This window comes from Pezoporus flaviventris, unplaced genomic scaffold (assembly GCF_033815535.1).
Source record: "Pezoporus flaviventris isolate CSIRO_AGI_PZ_B2104156 unplaced genomic scaffold, CSIRO_AGI_Pfla_v1 ptg000067l, whole genome shotgun sequence".
NCBI lineage: Eukaryota > Metazoa > Chordata > Aves > Psittaciformes > Psittacidae > Pezoporus > Pezoporus flaviventris.
The window spans coordinates 728,690-751,336 of NW_026892615.1; the positions used below are offsets into that span (position 1 = coordinate 728,690).

The 22,647-nt window shown below is 50.3% G+C and overlaps 2 protein-coding genes across 19 annotated transcripts; one reads left to right on the forward strand and one right to left on the reverse strand.

The window, feature by feature from the left end:
- Positions 1 to 272: 272 nt before the first annotated feature.
- Positions 273 to 8,701, reverse strand: IST1 (IST1 factor associated with ESCRT-III). 3 transcript variants are annotated; one of them, XM_061471769.1, is made up of 10 exons: positions 8,669 to 8,701; positions 6,596 to 6,695; positions 5,811 to 5,991; positions 5,465 to 5,552; positions 5,135 to 5,218; positions 4,675 to 4,785; positions 4,104 to 4,310; positions 2,929 to 3,021; positions 1,722 to 1,767; positions 273 to 595 (listed from the first exon to the last, which is right to left on the reverse strand). In XM_061471769.1, the coding sequence occupies exons 2-10, from the start codon at positions 6,681 to 6,683 to the stop codon at positions 396 to 398; spliced, it is 1,098 nt and encodes a 365-aa protein (XP_061327753.1). In that variant the 5' UTR covers positions 6,684 to 6,695; positions 8,669 to 8,701; the 3' UTR covers positions 273 to 395. The 3 variants fall into 3 exon arrangements, with proteins under 3 accessions (XP_061327753.1, XP_061327755.1, XP_061327754.1); XM_061471770.1 differs by lacking the exon at positions 8,669 to 8,701 and having other exon boundaries at positions 454 to 953; XM_061471771.1 differs by lacking the exons at positions 5,811 to 5,991; positions 8,669 to 8,701 and having other exon boundaries at positions 6,596 to 6,694.
- A 656-nt stretch (positions 8,702 to 9,357) lies between these two features.
- ZNF821 (zinc finger protein 821) lies at positions 9,358 to 21,877 on the forward strand. Of its 16 annotated transcripts, none has more exons than XR_009746658.1 (7): positions 9,358 to 9,517; positions 10,869 to 10,960; positions 12,888 to 13,225; positions 14,471 to 15,764; positions 17,614 to 17,723; positions 17,819 to 17,944; positions 18,459 to 18,995. XR_009746658.1 is itself a non-coding variant. In XM_061471772.1 (7 exons), exons 2-7 carry the CDS (start codon positions 10,921 to 10,923, stop codon positions 21,616 to 21,618), a joined length of 1,236 nt encoding a protein of 411 aa, XP_061327756.1. In that variant the 5' UTR covers positions 9,358 to 9,517; positions 10,869 to 10,920; the 3' UTR covers positions 21,619 to 21,877. The 16 variants fall into 16 exon arrangements, 1 of the variants encoding a protein (XP_061327756.1); XM_061471772.1 differs by lacking the exons at positions 12,888 to 13,225; positions 14,471 to 15,764; positions 17,614 to 17,723 and adding exons at positions 19,157 to 19,261; positions 20,118 to 20,284; positions 20,964 to 21,877 and having other exon boundaries at positions 18,459 to 18,601; XR_009746663.1 differs by having other exon boundaries at positions 17,614 to 17,974; positions 18,459 to 18,998.
- Positions 21,878 to 22,647: the final 770 nt, after the last annotated feature.

Below are 22,647 nucleotides of genomic sequence, written 5' to 3' on the forward strand. Positions count from 1 at the left end.
ACCATATTCCCCACCTCAGCCCCAGTTAGCTGGAAATGCTAACACAGAGACTTAATCACCCTGACCACAGATGCCATGGAGCAGAGAGGGGGAGCCTGTGGGCAATGCTGCCCTCGAGACTGAAGGCCAAGCACAGCTTCCCTGTACAGCTTCCCAGACAGACAGGAGCTGTTTCCTGCTCCAGTCTCACCAGACTTCCCACAGCTCACCTCCTGGACCAACAAAGGTGAGGACAGTGCCAGCAGTTGGTTTAAGTACAGTGAGAAAAGAGCTCAAAAAGAAGAGTGCATTCATTTGAGGTTAACAGAGAAAACAAATTTCAAGGGGAGTCAGTTTCAGTGAGAAGAGCCATCACAGCTCTTACCCCTCACCTTGGGGTTACAGCCCAGTCAGTTTTATGTTTTCTTCTTCAGTTCCTCAAATCTCCTGGAAAGATCATCAAAGTCAATGTCTTCAGAGGCAGAAGAGTTGGCGCCAGCAGATGCTGTTGGCAGCGTGTCTGGTACAGATGGCAGTTCAGGCAGCACAAAGTTATCAACAGTATTAGGAGCTCCAGCCTGTGGTTTAGGAGAAGCCTCTGACTTGGGCCCGGGCCCTATTTAGAGTAAGATAAATACCATTTTACCTCAGTACCACAGACACAAGAGGGCCACACAAAAGAAAGGCTGTTCTACCAAAAACGGCAGTACCAACGTGGTTTTCAGAACAGGACCAGTGGTCAGGCAGCTCAGATTACACAGATTCACTGGGGAAAACCACAACATCTCAGCTTTAGAAGGCTGGAAGGAGCAGCAGCAGAGGCAGATCCAGACCCGCAGCCCTGTGCTGAGGCTGCAGCAGAAGCCCCCCCGCAGCCTACAGCCCGCTGCGGCCAGGCTGGAGTTGCCCTTGCCTGCAATGGCAGGACTGTACCACCAGGATCCAAAGCCCCGGGCTCCTCACTCCAGCACCTCCTGGAGACACGCCGGTATCACACTGTCACACAGCTGAGACTGAAGCATACAGCCAGACCCAGTGCACCCAGACGCCTATCTTCTTCAGCACACATGAACACTCCCCACAGAAAACCTTGCTGGAGCTGGCAAGGGTCTACTTACTCTAAAAAGCCTCTCAGCCTTTATCAAGTGCTAGAGATAACAAGTACTTTCAAAACACACAGAGCAAAATCACAATGCACAACACAGGAGAATTTTGTTATGATCTAATTACGCTGCAAGAAGCACCTTGTAAGACTTTAGCTGTTTTCCCTTGGTCCACCTATCACTACTAGCCCTGCTCTGCTGTATGCAACTTCAACACTGACATTAATACAAAACCTGTCTACCCTCTTGGTACATACTTCTTTCATTCTCTTGCTGCAGAGCAGTATTATTTACAGTGTGTAAAAATATATTACCACTTAGAGCTGTTGTTTCCTCATTTTATCATGCAACACCCCATTTTTGCTCTGACAGGACAGCTTAAGCTGGAGACCTAGTACTGACTCCTATGTCAGACTCTAGTTCTTGAGTTTCTTGGTGGAAGTCTGGATCTGCCCTGTTTAGAGAGGATACTCTGCACTTCTGTCAGAATCCGCTCCAGACTCAAACCATGCTCTCAAAATGCATCAGGTTGTACAAATTTCTCCCTGTGTGGAAAGCTTCCTTCCAGGGACACCAGGATCCTGAGCTAAGTACAGCCCCTGACCATCCCAGGTTTCCCAGACTTCTGGATGTACTCACCAGGCACCGGCGCAGGAGTGTCCTTGTCAGCGCTAGGCTCGGCAATCTGAAAAAGACTCTGTTACTACAGCAATTTGCTACACGTCAGAGGATCTCACTAATGTGTAGGCACTGCTCATGGGCAGCAGCAGCCACACTAGTGGGCTGGAGGCCATGGCTCCCAGCACACTCACAGGAACCTGCCTTTCTACCCTAGAAAAAGAGGCAGTGCTTCGACTTTCCCTCCCTGTCAATTAAAGCATTTCCACTGGCCATATTCCAGAACTGGATTAACAGAGCATGTCCACTAGCAGGTCTGAAATATTTATTACAGACACAGTGTGAGAAGACTGCCCTTTTCATCCATGGCTGTAATCACAGCCACCACTTCCTTTCTTTCATAAAGGACAGACATGTCCTTGTAACCAGTAGCAAGGTATGAAATGACCCCATCTCAGGTCTTCGTCCAGCTGGGACAAAGGCCCATTGTCAGCTGTGCTGGCATAACTCCTCATTCCCTGCAGGCTGCAGCCAGTGACATCTGTCCCCACCCAGCTAACAACTCCTGTGTCTGTGCCTGCACCTCTTGCACCCAAAGGCTGCTGTACAGCTGGTACAAGGTGTCAGCACTCAGGGGTGCTTGGCGATGCTCATCCCTATACCCAGGATACTAGAAAAAGAAGCAGCATATCACTGAAAGGAAGATGGGAGGCGTGGTCATGAACTGCAGCAACAAAAACATAGACAAGCAGAGAAAGAAAAGAGTACATCCTCTCTTTTGTTGTCCCCAAGGACTGAGAAAAGTCTGGGAGAGGAAGTGTTTAAACATATATCATCTAAGTCAGCCAAAATTGTTATCCAGGCTAACTATGTGTTAGTTCAAAAGCCGTAATTAAGCAGACCAAAGGCAATATGCCCTCACATTAAAAAAATCAGAATTTGTGGACTCTACTTGTTAACTGTTTATCACCATTTTAACAAAGCAGTAACATAAATCTTGGCTCTCTTTTGCAGGCAAACCACACAGCTGAATGAGGTCACAAGTCATCCTCCCATCACATGCACTCAGTGATTCACCACACTGTAAGCAACACCAAGCACCACCCCCAGAGCTACACAGGTCAACAGCAATGTGCTTCATCAATATTTGCCTTTTCTGTGGCTACCACAGCCCCCTTCTTGCAGTTCCCTGTGCTGCCTACAATGGTGATCCAGCTCAGGCACTTACAGACTCATATGTTGGTGGGTTTGCTGGAACTGGTGGTGGATGAATGTTGGTGAAAGGCTGGTAGGTCCCCACTGGTACACCACCGAAGTTCTCCTGTACAGAGAGATTAAAGTCATGCACCAAACTACACACCTGGGAGAGTAACCATGACACCTATAGCTGTTGTGCGAGTCAAAGAAAGTAATCTGAGGTAAATGCAGGAAAGTACCCAACCCAGTATAGTTTATACTTATAAGGAAAAGATTTACAAGTATTAAGCCAGATGTAGTCACCTAGAACAACCAAATCCAGGTAACAGCACTGTGGGCTACTCTAAAGAGCCATCATGACTTCACCTTTCAAGGTATTAGGAAGTACCAGGACAAAGAGGGCAATACCCTGCATTAAACACACAAGAGCTATTTTCCAGCGTGCAGCATCACAAAGGACAAAGGAGGTCTCCGGCTCACTCAGGGCTTTGTATTACCCTTACTTCTAACACAACAGTGCCTCAAAAGACCTATATTTGTCACAAGTCCTCACTGTATTTATGCCTGGGACAACAGCCAGCTGATAATGCTTGGCCCAGATTCTGTACAAAAAACACTGCAGCACTGCTGGAACCATATAAAGACTCCAACCCATCCCACTGTTCCCGCCGCTTTGCAGTCTATACAGATATCCTGTGAATGGCTAAATTTGGAGAACACTGCTCTTTCCAGCTCCCACCTTCCAGGCTCACAATAAGACATCTCCAAGAGCCACTGGCTGGTCTCCTTCCCTTGCAGGTCTGAAGGCAGAGCACTTCTGCATTCTTATGTGCTGTTCCCACCCTACAAAACTCACCTCATTTCCTTAACTGAATCTTGGCACACTACCAGCCTACCAACGTCAAAATGCAGCTCCAACTCATGGTCAAAAGTCTGGCAGTCAGAAGACTGACTCAAGAGTTAAGTCTGGACTCCCCTGTTCCCTGAAGGCAAAGAGGGCTGGCTGGAGAACAGGGCTAGGAACCTCCACAGCCAAGAAGCAACATGAAGCTTCAGCCGCACTGACAACAGTTTCCATCCGAACATGATAGCCTCCTGACACATCAAGGTATCAGGTACAGACACTCTCAAAGCAGCAGGCATAAGCTAAGCACCACAACTGGAGTCTTCCACAGAAAAAGGAAACAACAAAGCAAAGGCACTTACCGGACCCTTTGGAGATGGATAGGAGAAGGGCGGAGTTGGTGTTGGCATGGGCATAGGCATCATCACTGGCATGGGTACTAATCCATCATGACCAATCATTGGGGCTGTAAACCCACCACCTCCTCCCCCTCCTTGGCCACCCTTCTTCACATCATCTGTAAATCCCACATCAATCAGATCTGCCTCCCCGCCTGCAGGGGCTTCAGCCTGGAGAGGGTGGAAGAATTCTGCTCATCAACATATCCCTATTCTGATCCCATCCCTCTGAAGAGCATTAGATGCAGCTTGGAGAAGATGGGACAACACAATGAAGACAGAACAGACAGCAGCTACACAGTGATATTAATGGGAATCACAAAGGTAACCGGACTATAGCATGGCTAACTATAGCCACATGCTGCAGGGCTGTGGGAAGGAGCAGGGATCACGTACTCAAAGGCCGTCTACAAAATACCAAAGCACGATTATCACTGAGCTTGCTGCAATGCCACAGCCCTGTGCTCTGAAAGCCCACACATTTCAGCCACTGGAACACCAAAAGGAGCTCCAGATTTGCAGATGCCTCACTCACCATCACCACAGAGTCAGGTTCATAGGGCACATTGTAATTCTTAGCAATCTCGATGAGGTATCTCTCCACCAGAATCTTGGGTGGTGCCTCCACACTCAGCTTGTGCATCAGCTAGAATACAAGGTAGAGAGACACTCATGGGACTGGGCAGTGCAGCAAAGGTCCATCCTGGCTGCTACAGGGAGGGATGCCCTTCCTCCCAGAACAGCACTGCTGCAAGGGGGGCTGCTGGCAGCCACAGGCCAGGGCTCCATGTGTGCTGCTCCTTTTCATCTGCAGCCAACACAGCAAGGCCCCACCACCAGGGACCTCAGCACTGTGCCCCAGTGCAGGCAGGACCCTACCCTGCATGAACCACAGGCATCAGCCACTGGTGACCCAGAAAGGGAGCACAAAGCCACAGCAGTCATGTCTATTCTGCCAGCTCCAGCTGGCTGCTGCTGTTCCACCAGTTCATTACCCTGTCATTGACTGTCCCAATCTGGTTTGTCCGGCACAGCTTCCCATACTCCTTGCTGTACTTGGCACAGAGCTGGTCAGCAACCTGCAATAGGAGAAACCACACACTACATGTCTGCTGTATTGCTCTCATTTCTGCTACTGAGTGCCCCAGCTGAGCAGTCTTAGCCATCCCTGATGCTTCAGGGACACCTATACTGGGGTCTCAATCTGCAGAGCCCATAAAAACATGTCCTCTGCCTTAATAACAGAGGCGCAAAGACATCCATCAGCTTCTTGCAGCGTCACCCCCACCCTGCACACGTAAGACCCCTCAAATAACCCTACTCACAATCTTCAACTCAGCCACTTCTGACTGGAGTCGTGGTGCAGCCCAAATCAGTGTAGATACTGCTTCTGCCAGGCCAGAGTCCAGCTCCCTATGGATAACAGAAGACAATCCTATCTCCACACCAAGCACTTAAGTCTTTGCTGCCCTCAATCTGCTTAGTCTGAAGGTCCCATCAACCTTGCTGGGCTTGAGTTTTCCCTGCCTGAGAAAAAAAGCTCTCTGAAATCTCTAGAAAACCCAAACATAGGTCCCCTTCTGTACCCCAGGCCTGCCCCTAACAGCATTCCTCCTTGAGCCCAGGGGCCTGGACCCTCTCCCACAGCACACCCTCTGGGCCAGAGCTTACTTCATGGACTGAATCAAGCCGAAGCGGGCTAGCAGCAGGTCGCAGTACAGCTCCAGGATCTCCATGGCCTCCACAAGGTAATCTTCACGGATGATGTGCTCCACACGAATCCTGGCACGCTCATCTTTTCCGGCTGCCAGATAATCTGCAATCTCCTTCCTTGCCTTCTGGGCCAGCTCAGCTACAGCACATATCCCCAAGACCCGTCACTGTGTTGGCAGAGCTGCTGCCTCCATACCCATCCACAGTCCCCACCACACAGTCACCACAAGCTTCTCTCTCTCCTTCATTGAGCTTCTGCAATGCAAGACACTCCACCATAGCTTGGTTGAGCCCTTGTGTCTAAGTCCTAGCACACTAACTCACAGAAGAACAGAGAGTGGGCTTTTAGGTGCCAAAAGTAACTCCTATACCTTCAATTTCCCTGCAGAGTCAGTCAGAACCATAGATCTTATCCATGCCCAAGCAGGGCAGGCAGGGAGAGCCTCCACACCATGCTGTGAGTACAGAAAGCCCAGGAAAGCCCCTCCTGGGGCAAACTGCCATGTCCCTCCACACACAGCCCAATGCTACCACCCCATGTGCCCCACAGACTGCACACCAAGGAAGGTGGCCAGTCTGCTCCTCTGGGTACAGCAGGGCAGACTGCAAGGCCTGGGTCCAGCAAGGGAAAGCAAAAGACTGCTCCATAACTGGCCCATGAAAGTACCCCAACTCCAGAATAGTCTCAAGGCTCCTGAGCTCCAAGACCATCCTGGGTCGCACTTGTCCCCTCAAATACTCACTCTTCTTTTTCTCCAGCAGTTTGAGGCGATTGATGACAAGGCGCAGGTTAACTCGCAAGCGCTCAGCCTTGAACCCAGCGCCCAACATGATAGATGCTTGCTGTGGGAGAAGAGGGAAAGTCAGTGGAACCAAGACCTGCCAGTCAGGAGGAGCAGTCACAGCTTTACTCAAGGACAAAAAAAAGACCCAACAAAACAAACCCAAAAAACCCTATCAGTGAATTCTCCAAACAAACAGGCCCAGGCCTGCTATTCCAGAATATGAATGGAGCTACAGCACTCATCATTCCCTTTTCCATTTTACAACCCTGCACCTATCCACAACACCAGGGAATAGAAACTTCCTGGATAGTCCCACTCTGATAGACTGAATTTTGCCCCCCAGAAACAGATTTATGATGATCAAAACCTGGGATTACCCCATAAATATGAACAGGGTTAGAAAACACATCCTAAAACAAGAAGATAAGGGCCTGAGTCTCTTTAACCTAGGTAAGTGACACCAGCCATTGATGTCAATAGCAGTGCACAGTAAAGCTTTAGGAACATTAGAGAAACATCTACCAGCAGTGGTCTAGAAAAGTGTGGCTGTGCTCATTTCAGTACACTGAGCTTACTGAGATGTGTTTTGAGGTTCAGCTCCAGAAATCTAAGAAGCCTGAGTAGGGAAAACCCATAGATTTCACAATAAATAGCACAGCTGCTAGAAGACATGCTTTCGTTCCCTGCTTTGAAAGGTGAAGGAAGTAAACCAATGCCTCAAGATGCCATCTGTGACAACTAACACAGCCAAATCCTGTTACTTCATAGACAAAACCACATTTTTAACAGAAATGAAATCAATTGCAAGAACCAAGCCTATTAATACGTAAGCTGTAAATTAGCTGTATAATTAACCCAAGGACTGTACAAACTAAGGTTGTTACTATCCTGTCATCAGGAGGAAGAAGCTGCTATTTCATATACCCCATGCTTCCTACTTCCTACTTCCTGAATGCATGCTCTGGCATGTGTCCAGTCTCTCATGAGTTCAACTCTTCAGCCCTACAGAAAATTAACTTAGAAGACATTTTGTTACAGCATTTTGTTATGCCAAGAACCAGTCATCAAAAATGCTTAAGAACTATCACACTGAAAGACTTTAACTTGTACCTGAAGAACACACTTGGTGAGGCTTTTGGATAGTGATATCATTTTGTGTGTAACAAGTGCTTTGCACTGTAACAAATCTTATCTACAGTACATCCAGTTTATTTAGCTGATCTATTCAGTTATTTGAGCTATGCACAGAACCCAGCAAGCTCAAAAAACGCTGCTGCAGAAATTATGTATGCATGATCCAAGTCTGATGCCATAAAAAAGGTTCTGCCCTTCTGTAACTCGAACATACTCCTACAACATTAAAAGAACTTTATAGTACGGCATGAAACAGTCTCAGCACGAGTTGCAATGTCTCTGTAAAAGTACCTAGTAAACATCTATTCCAATTAACAGCCTGTTTAACAGATTAACTCAAATGTAGCCACTAAGCAGCTAGCTCATTGCTTCTTTTCCAACCATCCTGCCCCTTTAAAGAGCTCTGTTGCCCCCACTGCCCCGCATGAGGCTCCAGCCACGCTGCTGCAGAAGGGCTGACCCAATCCTTTCCTCCCTGCCTCACCTCCCCGTCCCTTCCTACAGACGCGCAGCTACTGTGACCAGACTTAAACCAACCTCTCCCCGCAGCGCAACGAGGCTCTCGCCAGGGCGGCTTCCAGCGCGGCGCCAGCGGGCCCGACCCGCCGCGCAGGTCCAAGGGGCCAGCGCTATCTCCCGGCAGCGGAAGGCCCAGGCCTGGCTTTATCGGCGCGGCCGCACCGTGACGGAGTGAGGGCAGAGACCCCGACCCCGACCCCTCCCCGATCCGTCCCCAGCGAGGCGGCGCCGAGAGGTCTCACAGCGGAGGCGAGGCAGGCTCCGGACCTACCTTCGGCCCCGCCAGCGGGCACTCGGGAAACGCGCCCCCCCCCCCGCTACCGGCACCGCCCTGGCCCCCGATCGCATCCCGGCGGCGGCAGTCCCGGCTCCACTCACCGCCCGTCCTCCACGCAGCTTCCAGTACCCAAAATGGCGGCCGCCGCACAACCTCGCCGCCCGCGGAGGGATCCGCGGGGCCGTGCCTCCTCACACCGCAACCGGCACACGACCGATCCGGTGTAACAGCTGCACCGCAACACCGTCCGCGATGCCGCCGCTCCAGAGCTAGCGTCCTGGGGAAGGAGAGACAGCGGCGCGGAGCCGGAGAGGAGACATTAAATGGTCCAGCGGAGCGATCCACCTCTAGCGAGTGCGTGAGTACGACAGCCAATAGGTGCCCGCCGGTACCCGCCCCCGGCGTAGAGGTTCCGTCGTCAGCTCCCATGGCCGCGGGTCCCGCCTCCACGGAGAGGGAGCCGTTCGGTGGAAGGCTCCGTGCCGGTCGCAGGCGGGCGGAGGGGTCCCCGGTTCCCTGAGGGCCAGGCGACGGTTGTGGCTCCGTGAGGGAGGGTCGGGCCGAGGCTGAGCCGGGTCCTGGTGCCTGCAGTCCTGCCGCCTCGGGTCTCTGTGCGGCGCAGTCCCGAGGGTAAGCCGGCCCGGGGCGGGCTGCTGCGGAGGGAGAGCTCTCGTGGAGAGAGGCGCCACGCCGCGGGGCGGTTCGGTTCCAGGCAGGTGGTTGGGCTCACACCGCGGCGGCTTTTGGATGACTCGTAACCCGTAGCTCTTGCTTTTGCAGGGCACGAGACTCTGCAGCTCGGGCGGAGCGGGGCAGCCGCTTCCCGCCCCGGGCGAGAAGAGAGGCAGCGGCCAACTACGGGGCCGGGGCTTGCGAGACCCGTAACCGGCGCGAATGACCCCTCGCGGGCGGCCGGGGGCTGCGGGCTGGGACGGATCCATGAACAACAGGTGAGATGCTTCGGGGAATGGAGCGCGGCCCCTACCCGCCGGCACGGAGCTGCCCGCACCGGGCCGAGCTCTCCGTGCCCGCGCCGTGCCCGCGCCGCGCGCTCTGGCGGCGCCGCCATCTTGCCCGTCTGTCTGTCCGGCGGCCCTTTGTCTGTCTGCGGCTCCCGGCGCCTGCAGCGGGACCGGGTAAGGCGGGCCGGGCGGGGGCCGGGGCGGCTCCGCCGTGACCCCCAGGGTCGGTCCCTCTGCCTGCGGAGCCGGGCCGAGCCTTCCGTCCGTCCTGGCGGGCGGAGCGGTCCCCGGGTCGTATGTCGGGACCCTGGGCGCAGGGTTCGTCCGGCCGTGCCCCTGCCAGGGCAGCGGCATCCGTGTGTCCGCCTGCGGGCTGGATCCTTCCTGCCGCCTCCTGGGTGCTGTTTTGACAGCTGGTTCCTTCTGTCGGGGAGACTGGTGGGATCCCTGTGTCCGTCTGTCTGAGGAGGCTTACAGAATCCCTGTGTCTTAGGAGGCTGTCGGGAGTCCTGTGTCTGTCTGGGGGCAAATGGTTTCAGCTTCTCCTTCTGTCAGTCTGTCTGAGGGCACTGTTGGGATTTATCCCCTCCTCTGCCCGTTGAGGACGGGGGGGGCATGTTTCCCCCTTTGTATGGTTTGAGGGGGTCGGTGTGTCCCTGCCTGTGAGGGACAGGGGCAGCGCATCCCCGATGTGAACTGCGGTGTCGGTGGTCCCTCCCCAGGTGAGGACACGGGGTGTGTGCCCAAGTGCCTGCCCCAGGCCTGCCTGCCCAGGAAGGGCGCAGACCCCTGTTCCTGCCCCCTGCGCCTGCCCGCAGGACGGTGAGGTCAGTCCGTCCAAGAGGCGGCTGTCTGAGATGGGTCCTGTCCCCGGGTTGGCTGCTGCCACCGTGTCTGGAGCTGTGACCACAGGGCTGCCGGCTCCCTTGTCTGCCTTCTGCGAGCAGTGAGGCCTTGTGTGCTCTCTGTCTCTATCTGGATGTGAAGCCAGAAGTGGGGCAGGGTCTGCAGGTTTGGTAGGGCTGTGGGAATGGACAGGAGGGAGAAGGGTGTTTGGGATGAGATTGCAGTCAGTCTTGAAGTAGGGCAGTCTTAGCTTTTTGTATGCTGGGGACAGGTTTGCTTATAACTTTGCTTGAGAACTGAGTGGGACTGTCCATACACGGTGGTTTGTGAAATGCCTGTAAATCACATTGAATGCTGGCACTGAAAATGGCTGTGGTGATGTAGAACAAGCCCTGTAGGCAGAAGGGTGGGGAATGACCCGAGGAGCCAGCTGCGTTTGCCCAGAGGTTCAGAAGGTTCCAGTGGTGTGCGTGACAGGCTCTTCTCTTCTCAGGTGAGCCCTCTGCTGAGGGAAGGAACAGTCTGTGCTCCCCGGTCAGGGAAACATGTCCCGTCGGAAACAGACCACTCCTAACAAAGTTCACTGTGAGTATTATGTGAAACAGCGTCGTGGGATCCTTGCCCTAGCTGGATTGCTGTGGAGTGAGATGGGGAGGAGGGAAATGATGACAAGGTACAGTTTGTAGGGGAATGATGGTTGCTCACTTTTCGTCTCGGGGATTATAAGAAACTGAGCTTTATGCATCAGGAGAGCTGGCTGTGTCCTGGCATGGCAGGGATAGACTTGAACAAATAGGTAATGCTGTAAAGGTAGGTTGCGTATGTGCAGGGCCTGCAGCTGTGCTTTGCTTTCACACTGTCACAAGTGCAAATTAGTATACTAAGAAATGTGACTTGAGGGCCCTGGCCCATCTTGGGTAGCAAAGGAAGTTCTAGGCCAAAGTGTGTAGCAGAAAGCCAGGAATTCTTGGGTTCTGATCTTTGCCCTACCACAGACTCAACTGACTGACCTTGGACACATTCCTTGAGCTCACTCTACCTCAGCTTCCTACCAGATAATGTAAGTAAATGTAAGTAAAGCCATTCCTTGCAGGGAATGGGCAGTGGCCAAGTAATTTACTGGACATATAAATGCTGTCAGCTTATTTTTGAGCTGAGCTGATAGGACAGATCTCTGTTTCTCCAGCACTGCCAAGCCCCTGGCAGTTGAAGAGCTGAGGATGCTGTACATCAGCACTTCTTGTGGGCAGGCTACAGAGAGCTGTTAGCGGAGCTGGAGATGCGTATGGATGTTTGGCTCAAAGGGGAAACTGCACATATATGGCTTTTGTTTGACTGATTGCAGCTGAGGAATGCTGGGGGACTAAAGCTATGCCCTTGTTCATATCCAGCTGTGTTGCTAGAAACATGGTTAGAATTTGGGCTAGAATGAGGAAAACAAATTCCTGCTTCTGTAGATCTGTGAAAGCAAGCAAGGCTGATGAGAGGGACCTCGGTATTGCTAAGCTTAGTAGCTACCAGGGGTATGGGACGGAGAGTTGAATGCTGCAGCCCTAACACTGCCTCACTTTGCTGATGCTGCTGGCTTGCATGTTTCTGCCTGTTTCTTTGTGTTGCCTTTCCATATGGGTATGGCAACAGGAATCTATGCTTGCTGTCCTCTGTACTAGGGGAAAATACACTGGGATATAGCCTAACACTTTGTACACTCAGTGAGTGTACTGGGGAAATTTATCTCTGCTGGGACTTGAAAGCCCCATTGGCTGCTAGAGCCAGGCATGGGGTAGCTGACAAAGCTTTCCTTGGTGGCCATCTAAGAATCTGAGGCATAGCTTTTGGCATCTGCACTGACTTGTGCTTTCCTGTTCCTGCTTCTGGTGCTGGGTTCCACATGGGCAGAGTGTAGCTTTGATTTGCCTGATAGCATTTTAATGACTTTGAAATTGTCTCCCTTAGAGAAATAAGATTTGTCCTGTGCTTTGTCCTGTGATGCCAGTATCATATCTTTTGCCCACACACTTTTGCTTCTGAAAGTGCCCAGAGATTACTCCTGGCGTTTAGATCAGACTTAAGTAAGGCATGCATTTACACTGTCTCCCCTGGTGTAGAGTTGTGGTCTCTCGTGTGTGGAAACCAAGGGTATTAAGCTCTACTGGTGCAGGTAGAGTTTCCATGAATGTTTAGGTGAGCAGTTTTCTGCACCTCACATGAGAAAACTCATACAGTTTCCCACGTAAGGGTGATGTTTTTCAGAAGCTTGAACTATTATATACAAAGCTATACATATGATGGAGTTCAGTTGTATGCTATTTTCATGGTGAGCAGCAGCTTTTTTTATCTGCAATACAAGCGGTTGTACCTCCAGTGTTGGTCTTGGGGGAAGCTATCTGACAAATACACTACCAGTGGGCATGATGTTGAGGTTGGCATCTGGTATGCCATAGAGGGGAGTTCTGCGACCTGTTCACCTCCTTTACATGCAGTACACTGCTACAGAGCAACTATTCAACAGGAGCCATCAGAAGCAGTAAGTAGGACCACAAGAAAATAAAGGGACCGAAGGATACAAGAAACATGTCAATGGTGATGTCTCCAACTTGGGTTGGGAAATCTTGCCTGTCTTATGATGAACGCCATTGGGACTTTTCTGTCTACCTAGCCTGCTGTGTATCTGGAGGGCCCAGAAATGCCATGCAGTGCACTCACGAGGAAAATCGCAAAGAGCATCAGCTCCACGAACTGGGTGAGCCAGCAGAATGAGGAGTCAGGCTGAGACATAGCAGACACGTTACTGAGACTTCTTCACAGGGACTGAAGTGGTTGGGAGGAAAGGAGTAAAAGGGACAGCAGGTATGCAGCTTTTTGTGCAGTTGTCTGCACCTGGGGTCTGATTTGGCAGGCTATGGGGCTGGGGAAGTGCTTTTGGATTTGCATAAGTACCACTGTGAGTATCTAACTGGACAAATCTGTGGGAGGACAGTGCCTACTTCTTTCTTGCATGGCTACTCCATGTTAGCTTCTTTCTTGGATTCACAAGGGCAAGCGGCAGCTGCAGATCTCCTCTCTTGGCTTGCTTGGTGCCACCTCTTTCCAGGGTTACTTTCAGGTTTGGCATGGCCCCCGTTTAACCTTGTTCTCACAACAGCATGGTTTGCTGTCCTCGCTTAACACATAATCATTCTGTTTAGCATGCAGATTGACCAGCTGGGTAGTTGTGTGGTTACAAAACAGTTTTAAATGGAAGTGAAAAATGTGTGAGGAAATTCAAAATAATACAGAAACAATGATAAAAATTATCACAAAAGTCTCCTGGTGCATGATGGCCAGTCCTTCTACAGTATTAATTGTAGTCATTACCCCTTTGGCACGGCTGCAGCACACAACTGGTTCTTAATAATTTAATTTTGTTTTGCCACATGGTGCATGAAAAGCACACCTGGCAAATAGTAATACTGTAATAGATGGCAGTGCATTACCCATTCCATATTGAACTGAAAACTACAATTAACTGAATTGTTCCTGTGAAGATACCTTAATTGATTCGTTTTGATCTTTATTTTCTCCCAGAGTCTGAAGTATAAAGTACAGAATCTCTCTAAGCCATTCATCTAATCTTGTGCTCAAGCTCACCCAGTGCTGTGCTTTCATCCCATCAATTATGCTGCTCTTCTGCTTGCCAGAAAGTTGCTGCAGGTGTTAGCGTGCACTTTTATTTCTGTCCCTGCTGTCCCATGGGCTGTTCTTTCTATTGCTTGTACCCCTTGCAATTGATGCGTATTTTAGAACTCTTGAGAACAGGTTTTGTTAGAGCTAGGAAGTGGGAATTAATTTGACTGTTTATCCTGGTACAAATATCCTATTAATCTTCTATTTCCTTTCCTCTCCCTCTGACACGCACACATTCTGGGCTCTTCAGTGTTCTTTGAATTCTGCTGTCTATAATATTCCCAGTTTGAAGAGAAAGTGTCTTGCAAGAAATAGCACCCACCATTCAAACCCGAGCAGAAATGTTACTTGCATCAAAATCCTTTGTTCTTAAAGGGCTCTGTGGGCTGCTGTTGTTAACTCTTTCAATTGTGTTGTTTTTCATTTCAGTAACCACTACAGCAGTGTGGACAACCCAAAATAGCGATGGGGCAGGTGGACTAGATCCACAGTGGTGGAAACACATGCAGATTTCAGGTCCAGGAAAGGAACACAGAAGACCTACATGAACAGGGACTTTAAATTGATGTATGAGGAGGGAATAAAGAGGCTCATCTGAGAGACCTTTCTGTTTAGGAAGGAAGACAGGGGAATGATGCCATTTCTTTTGATTTTGTTTTATGGATTTTGGGTTGGGGGTTGTTTGTTTGTGTGTTTGTTTTCCAGAACACCTGAGAGTTATCCTGCATTCATACAGTTCAAGAAGGGAAGGGCTCAGGAAAAATATCATTTCTGGCTACAAAGTTGATACAGCACCAGATCCTAGCAGTAATGCCCCTGTTGCACAGTTCCACAGGGTTGCCCCTTACCTGCACAGCTGCTCACATGGCATCCCACTCCATTTACAAGAGTATGGAGAGAACTGGAATGCAAAGCAGAGGCATTTTTATGATCTTTTATTGTCCTACATTTCTAGCTGCTTGTAAACAAATACACTGACTTGTTTTGGTGTTGTAGTCGGACTGTTTCAGTGTTGTGGTCAGCCTGCAGCCATTTTTGTATTTAATAAAGAAACTTCTGCAGAAGAGTGTGAGTTCACTATTGAACATAATATCCTTTACTGATAGTAGTGATTGTAAAGCTATCGCCTGTCTTACTCCCTTTCCAAATGAATAGAAGTGGATTCAAAGTGGGGTGGAGGTGGGGGTGTAAGTGTCTGCATGTGGGAGCATGTGTGTGCAGAAACAAGTGTAACTCCATACTACCAAATAGTAGTCCATCAGTAGATGAACAGGACAGTATTCCCTAAGTTCTTTTGGAGACAATATTAATTTAATACATAAGAAATTCTGTATAAGCTAAAGATAGCATTTTTAAAAGTTTGTCTTTCCCAGTCCCATGCTGCCTTTTTTTAGATACAGGCTACTGGAGAATGCACAAGATGTCATCTGCTAACACCACTGGTTTAGTTAACAATTTGCATTTCTGGCTGTGAGCTGACAGTTTTCTGCAGTGCGCTGAATCAATGCTAACTTGGTTCTGGGTATGTTGTACAGAAAGGCCACTGGCAGACACACTCTTAGTTGTTGTGGTTGATGCTAGTGTTACTGACAGGAGGAGTTTCCTTCTCAGCTACATCATGTAAAGATCACACCTTTTCAAATCCTGCAGGCTGTCTGCATAATCTGTGTATCTGAGCAGAAACCTGCTGCCGTAGTACTCCAGGCTGCTGCTCAGTGGAAACGTAAGCCATCTGCGAGGGGAAAGGGGAAGAAAACAAGAACCTACCTACTTGCACTGGGACATACAGTGGTGTTTGGGAATCCTGTTGTGTAACTCTGCCACAGGTAGCATGTCTCCCGCCACTGTTTTACATCTGTCCTGTGCTGGACAGGTTTCCTCATTCACCGTACTTTCCTTTGTCTTGCAATGCTTTTTTAGACTCTGCTCTTTAGCTTTTGTCCTGGTGGTTGGTGCATATCTGCTTCCTGGAGAGGCACTGTAATTCTGTAATGTCTGCTGTTCATACAGTCTGTATCTCAGTCCCACCAGTGTGCGGTTGTGGTCCAAAACTAAAAGCAGCACTCCAGGCTATGAAAACCATTCAGTGTTGGAATGGCTTCTGGTGGGGGTACATGTGTCACAGCAATCACGACAGTACCTGCTACTTTTGGTGACAAATACACTTTGGGTACTCCTCAGCACCTCTCATCAGCCCACATGGATTGTGTTCTCGAGTCTTCTCCACAGAAACCTCTCTCACATTTCTGAAACAGAATGATAAATGCCTTCAAATGCCTTTGGGGGGACATTGGGAATTAAGACTCCTCTCCCACAGTCTCCATGAAACTTCTGAAGGTCTTTGAAATCTTCCTTAAATTACTGCTTTTTAAAGCACTGTCGGAAACTGGGAGGTAAGCACCAGAAAGGCAGTGTGAATATGAACACGGGGCAAAGCTGGCTGAAACAGGGTAGCATGTAGGAATGTATCTGTCCTTGTAACAGGGCTGGTGCTGTCTTCATGTCTCAAGAATGCAGTGCCCTGGTTATGCTGTTGTCAGTTGTGGCCCTATACTAAAAGGTACAATTTTCTTCTGAAAGCTATATTTTGGCTTTGCTTTTATGTGAAGAATGCACTGCATCTTTGTTAGCATTTTTGCATTTATGCTTTGAGTGATTCTTGAGAACTTAGACATCAGTTGATAGATTTAACCCAAAGCTGGCCCGCTGGGAATTTCAGCATCTTGCCCCAAGCGCTCCCAGCTGATCCACTGAGGGGTAAATCAGGACCAGATTTGGAACAAAGACATTTGATTAAATATGAAAATTAATTGTTGCCCTTTACTGTTATTCTTCGGAACCAGAAGTTCTACTTAGAAGAGAACACTGTAGGAGGTTTTCTTTCAGAGGCACAAATAATAGCTTCTTTCAATTTGTTTGCCATCTCTTATTGAGTTGAAGTAGTAGTGATCAGTGTCTTTCAACAAACAGACTGTAAGCTCTCCTAACCCAGCATCTCCGCTCCCTATTTTCAGTTCCCTTAGTTTTCTGTTTTGAGCATTGAAGTGCCACTGAGGTTTGTTTTAGCCAGAGCCATTCCTGGGCAAGATACGGTGGTGAAGCAAGTTACCTGTCACTTAAAAGCAGGACAATACCAGCTCTGGGCGCAAACACCTTCCTGAAGGGCAGCGTGTCCTCAGTCTAAGACAGAGGGTGGTGACAGAACATGACAAGGACAAACCTTGATTTTGATAGCACTGTGGAGGGCAGGTGAAGTGTCAGGAGCACAGGAAGGTACTGGTTTTGTGCAAGTTGCATGTTCTAGCAGGGAATAGGACTTCATGATTTTCAAAGCCATATAGCACTGTGCCTGATCTGGTATGCTGTTGTAATCCTCCAGCGGCTTCCCTTCCACCCAGAGCTGTGCTGTAGCTCTACTGGGAGATAGCTTGGTAGCAGAGAAAGCCACCTGGCTATGTACAGCAAATAGATGGGATCTCACAGGGGTTTTGTGGCTGGAGTGGTGTATAAAGAGTATGCAGAGTGCAGCGCAATGCTGGACGTTTCTACTAGCAAGATTGTTCTACACACAGGGGCTGGACTCACCTCAGCGGGTACGAGAGGCTGGTGTTGCAGGGTAGGCAAGCAGAGAGTTACTTAAATGCTTTCTGAGAGGTGACTTCAGAGGTGCTGCACAGTGCAGGTGAGCAGCCCCATACTTGTTCTGGTTTTGGCAAGCCTTGGTGGTGAAAGCAAGGCAGTGGCATCAGTCTGACTCTCTGTCCTTGTGGCTGCCAGGGGAGCAAGTCTTTGCAGGGCTGGAGGAGCAAGCCCGACAAGCCATGATGAAAACCAACTTTCCTGGAGCTCTTGGTGACCAAAGGCCAGCCATTTGTCAACTGCAAGACCCCGACTCCAGCAGCAGTGAGTTCTGCCCCTTCCAATAATGGCAAGGTAGTGGACTGGGGACACCGTGACAAGGGGCTAGGTGCTGCACAGCTTGTGGGGGTCCTCTGAGGGCCATCTTACCCGTCTCCTCTGGGTTAGCCCTTGGCTCTTGTGCAGGATTGTCTGCATACAGCCAAAGCAGGGCTGCTCCCTACAGGGATGTAAGCCCAGAGCCAAGGACCACCGCTCCCCAGGGTGGGCAATGACCTCACCACCAGGATGCAGTCTCAGTTCAGCAGAGCAGGGTGGTAACAAGAGGAGGTTCAGAGGCAGCCCAAGTGATAGTCAAGCAAGGCAGGGTAACAGGACATGTCATCTGAGCACCTCAGTCCTTGTCCTTAAACTGAGTCCAGTGCACCAGCCTGAGTTTAAACAGAGCCCCTGGTCTGAGGGGTGGGTAGAGGCCCCAGGTAATCTTAGTCAGGACAGTTAAGGCTTATGAGTGCTCTCAGGGTCCTGACACTTGGAATTACTGTTCTGCATGTTCTAGGTAGCAGTGATGACGAGGAAACCACTCAGGATGAAGTTTCTTCACATACCTCTGAGGAGGATGGCTCAGTGGTGAAAGTAAAGAAAGAGTTAGAGAATGCTGAACAACCTGTGGCTGAAGCCCCACTGATGGGAGAAAATGAGGCAAGTGTGTACTGGTGCTGCACTCACCTGGGCCTCCCAGGGGTGAGACAGGTACCATCTAAACACCTTCTCTCCCCATCATTGTTTATCTTTTTCTCCCTCCCACCTCCTCCAAACAACACCTTCTGGCAGGAAGGGAAAGCGTATGAGGAGTTCTTGGGCTGCCAGGAGCAGGAGATAACCTGCACAAATATGGTTCTCCTGGCTGGCCAAGATGATTGTGCAGAGTGTGCCCCCTTCTTTAAGTCCTCGTGGCTTTCTCTGACTGACTTCCCCTCCCTTCTGCTACAGAGCAGGCCTTGCCTACCAGAGCCACTGTGCTGGAAGAGCCTGTGTGTGCGTGGAGGCCTTGAGGCCTTTGCCTGTTCTGCAGACACCAGAGTTTTGCTCAGAGGCTACATAAAGTAATTTTCAGAGTGCAACAGCATGAACCAGCCCCAGTGGGACTGGGCACACAGCCCTTGGTCTGGCCAAGTCCTGCCTGGCGGTACTGACCAGATACTAAGGGAAGGTGGTGTGTCTGCCTTACACCAGGGTGGCTTGTCTTCCCTGTAGGTGCCTGGGAGTTTGAATGCTGACCCTACGCTGGGACTGTCACAGTGCCCCCTCTGCCAGCTGGAGTGTGGAGGCAGAGAGCAGCTCATCACTCATGTATACCAGGTAAGGGATATCTCTGGCCTTAAGCCCCAAATTCAGCAACAACCCAAAGCACAGGGTGGCTTTGTTCTGGTCTTTGCAGTCTCAGAAATGATCTTATAGCTAGGATGTGACTGAGGTTTACAGCAGTAGACTGTCCAGAAGGTGTCCTGGGGAAAGAATCAGGAGGGCACCAGTCTGTAGAGCTGAAAACACAACTCAAGCCCAAGGCAGTCTCTGCAAGTACTTGCAGGCTCAGACCAGGCAGTCCTTCAGATTAAACATGGAGGCAATTTTTACATTATTCAGTGAGATAAGAAACCTTCCTTCTGATCAGTCAGTTCTTTATTTTGTATCTTTATCCCAGTTCCTACCCCTGAAAACAGCTGTTCTTCCTCTATTCCAGTATTGCAGGAAAACCATGCTGGAATCTCACAGGTTTTGTTGTCAGTGCTCTCTTCACAGCACATCAAAGTCTGTAAAAGAAGGAATGAAGCAGAACAGGCCACTTACCTGCACAAGGTGACTGCCTCCATCTAAGTGCTTCCTCACCAGTGTCATTCCTATTGTTAGTCCAGTCATGCTTTGTGCAGCAACGGCAGCTTCTCAGATGCATTTCTGAAAACAAGGGTCTTACAATCCAAGTGTTTTGGCCTTAATTGTTTCTCTTGTATCAGAGTGGAGCTGTAGAAAGGTCTCCTCCTTGCTGTTTGACCTGTGACACCCTAGGTGTCTTGAGCTTAGTCTAGGAGCTGTCTGACAGAGGTTTAGTGGTAAAGTGTTCCCACTCCAGGAGGCTGAGCTGACTGGTTTGCCGTATCTCCTGAGCCCATCTCAGACTGGGCAGTTGGTAACTAGCCACCTCGTTGTTGTTTCACAGCACAGTGCGGCAGTGGTGAGCGCCAAGAGCTACATGTGCCCTGTATGCGGCAGAGCCCTCAGCTCACCAGGATCCCTCGGGCGACATCTCCTGATCCACTCAGAGGACCAGCTGTCCAACTGTGCAGTGTGCGGGGCACAATTCACCAGCCACGCCACGTTCAACAGGTCAGGGTCACCCTGGATGGGGAGTGGGCTAGAGTACCCACAGTAGAGATTAGGTGCCTTAAATGAGACAGAAGTCATGGCTCTAGACCTACTGAACACCCCCAGTGAGTAAGATTCCCTTGATCCCTTTCTCCCTGTAGCTCTGCATCACCTGCTAAGACCTCCCTGGGCTGTGCTGCTGAAAGAGTGTTCCTTTGCTGTGTAAAGAGCTAGAACTGTGCAAAAAGCACTGGGGTCTCCAGTCACTGGAGAACAACCAACTGCTTCCTTTGCCACTTCTATCAGAGTAAGTCTGTACTGCCCAGGTGGGTTGATCATTTCCAGAGCAGGACTACAGGCAGAAACCAAAATATTCATTGTGTCCTGCCTGGTGGAAGATTAACCACTGACCAGTGGAACAGGACTGGTCAGTCCTACAGAATAGAAAAGAGAAATCTAGAAATGATGGTGAGGAGCAACTTGCTGCCTAATATCTACTCTTGCACTCTGACAATCCAGATATGCTGCTTTTGACTCCTAGATATGACATTGCTTCATTTTAGATGCTCACACATGTCTGTGGGCAGGAATGGTTTAGCAGAGGCCTCTGTTGCGGGCTGTAGGAAGGCGCCCGGGCAGTCTGAGGTGGGGATGCTCCTGTTAGCACCGAGTTTCTGACTCTTCTCTTTCTGCTTTCCAGTGCGAAGCTGCCGGAGATGCTCAGTGCCGACCGGCTGCTGGCTCCACAGAGCCAGGGCCCCTCCAGTGCTGAAGGGAAGGACGTTGCTTTTCACCCCACGGTGTACCCTGCAGCCATCCTGCTGGTGTGCAACAACTGCACAGCATACCGCAGGCTGCTGGAGGCGCAGGCGCCCGGCGTGCGCAAGTGGGCTCTGCGGCGGCAGAACGAGCCCCTGGAGGTGCGGCTGCAGCGGCTGGAGCGTGAGCGCACGGCCAAGAAGAGCCGGCGGGACAACGAGACGCCTGAAGAGCGGGAAGTAAGGCGCATGCGGGATCGGGAAGCCAAGCGCCTGCAGCGCATGCAGGAGACGGACGAGCAGCGGGCACGGCGGCTGCAGAGGGACCGGGAAGCCATGAGACTGAAACGCGCCAATGAGACCCCAGAGAAACGCCAGGCCCGGCTCATCCGGGAGCGTGAGGCCAAGAGGCTCAAGCGGCGCCTGGAGAAAATGGACATGATGCTCCGGGCACAGTTTGGCCAAGACCCCTCTGCCATGGCTGCTCTGGCAGCTGAAATGAACTTCTTTCAGCTACCAGTGAGCAGTGTGGAGCTGGAGAGCCAGCTGCTGGGCAAAATGACCTTTGAGGAGCAAAGCAACAGTGCGCTGCATTAAGCTACAGCCAAGGACCGTTCCACCTCTTGTATGGGCACACATGCATTGGTAGCTTCTCCTCTCATGAGGCTGCTGTGTGTCCCTGGCTAACACCCTGACAGACAGTTCTGGCTTTCTCCTGAGCACAGGAGGGGAAGAGCTGAGGGGTGCCTGCCAAAGTATCCCTGGTGGGAGCAGATTCCGAGGATACATTCTGCTCTGCGGACCAAGTCACTGCTTGTGAGCAGAGGGAAAATAAATTAATGCTCATGTTTATTTAGTTCCCTTCTTTACCTTTTGTGCTTTGTCCTGTTCTTGCATCCTTGCCCCATTAAATGGGTTTGGGCTGCTGCAGCTCTTGCAGTTTTGCTGTAGGTGAAAGCCTACAAAGTGCGAATTACGGAGCTGAGACTTTGGTAGTCCACAACTCCTCCAGAAGTAAATTCCTTGCAGTTTGTGCCCATAAAGACAAAGCAAAGGAGGATGTTGTCTCCCTGGAAATGGCTGTGCACACCCTTTTTCTTAACACTATTATTATGTGCCTTTTTGCAGTATCATTCATGGAAAAAACTAAATGGAAACTAAGTTCCTGTTCTAAGATACCCCATATAAATGCTAATAGAAAGGTTGTCTGAGGTAAGCAGACAAGTTTGGTTTACTCCCAAGTTCATTTTCACTTAAACAGCATTTCAGGTTTGCAAGGGAAAGAGTTGATTGAATGGTAAACAGTAAGGGTAAGTCAGTACTCTGGTACTGTATGGATTTATTTTTCCCTTTATTCAGCAGTGGTGTGGCCACACCTGAGTGTTGTGTCCAGTACGGGGCAAGAGTGCACAGTGTACACTGTGTACAGTGCAAGAGAGGCACAGATGTACCAGAGAGTCCAGCAAAGGGCCAGTAAGAGGGTGAACTGGAACGTCTCCTGTGAGGAAACGCTGAGAGCTGGGCCTGTTCAGCCGACAGAAGAGTGGGCTTGATTTTGTCAATGTGCATAAATACCTGAGGGGAACATGTGAAGAAAATGGAGCCAGGCTGCTTTCAGTGATGCCT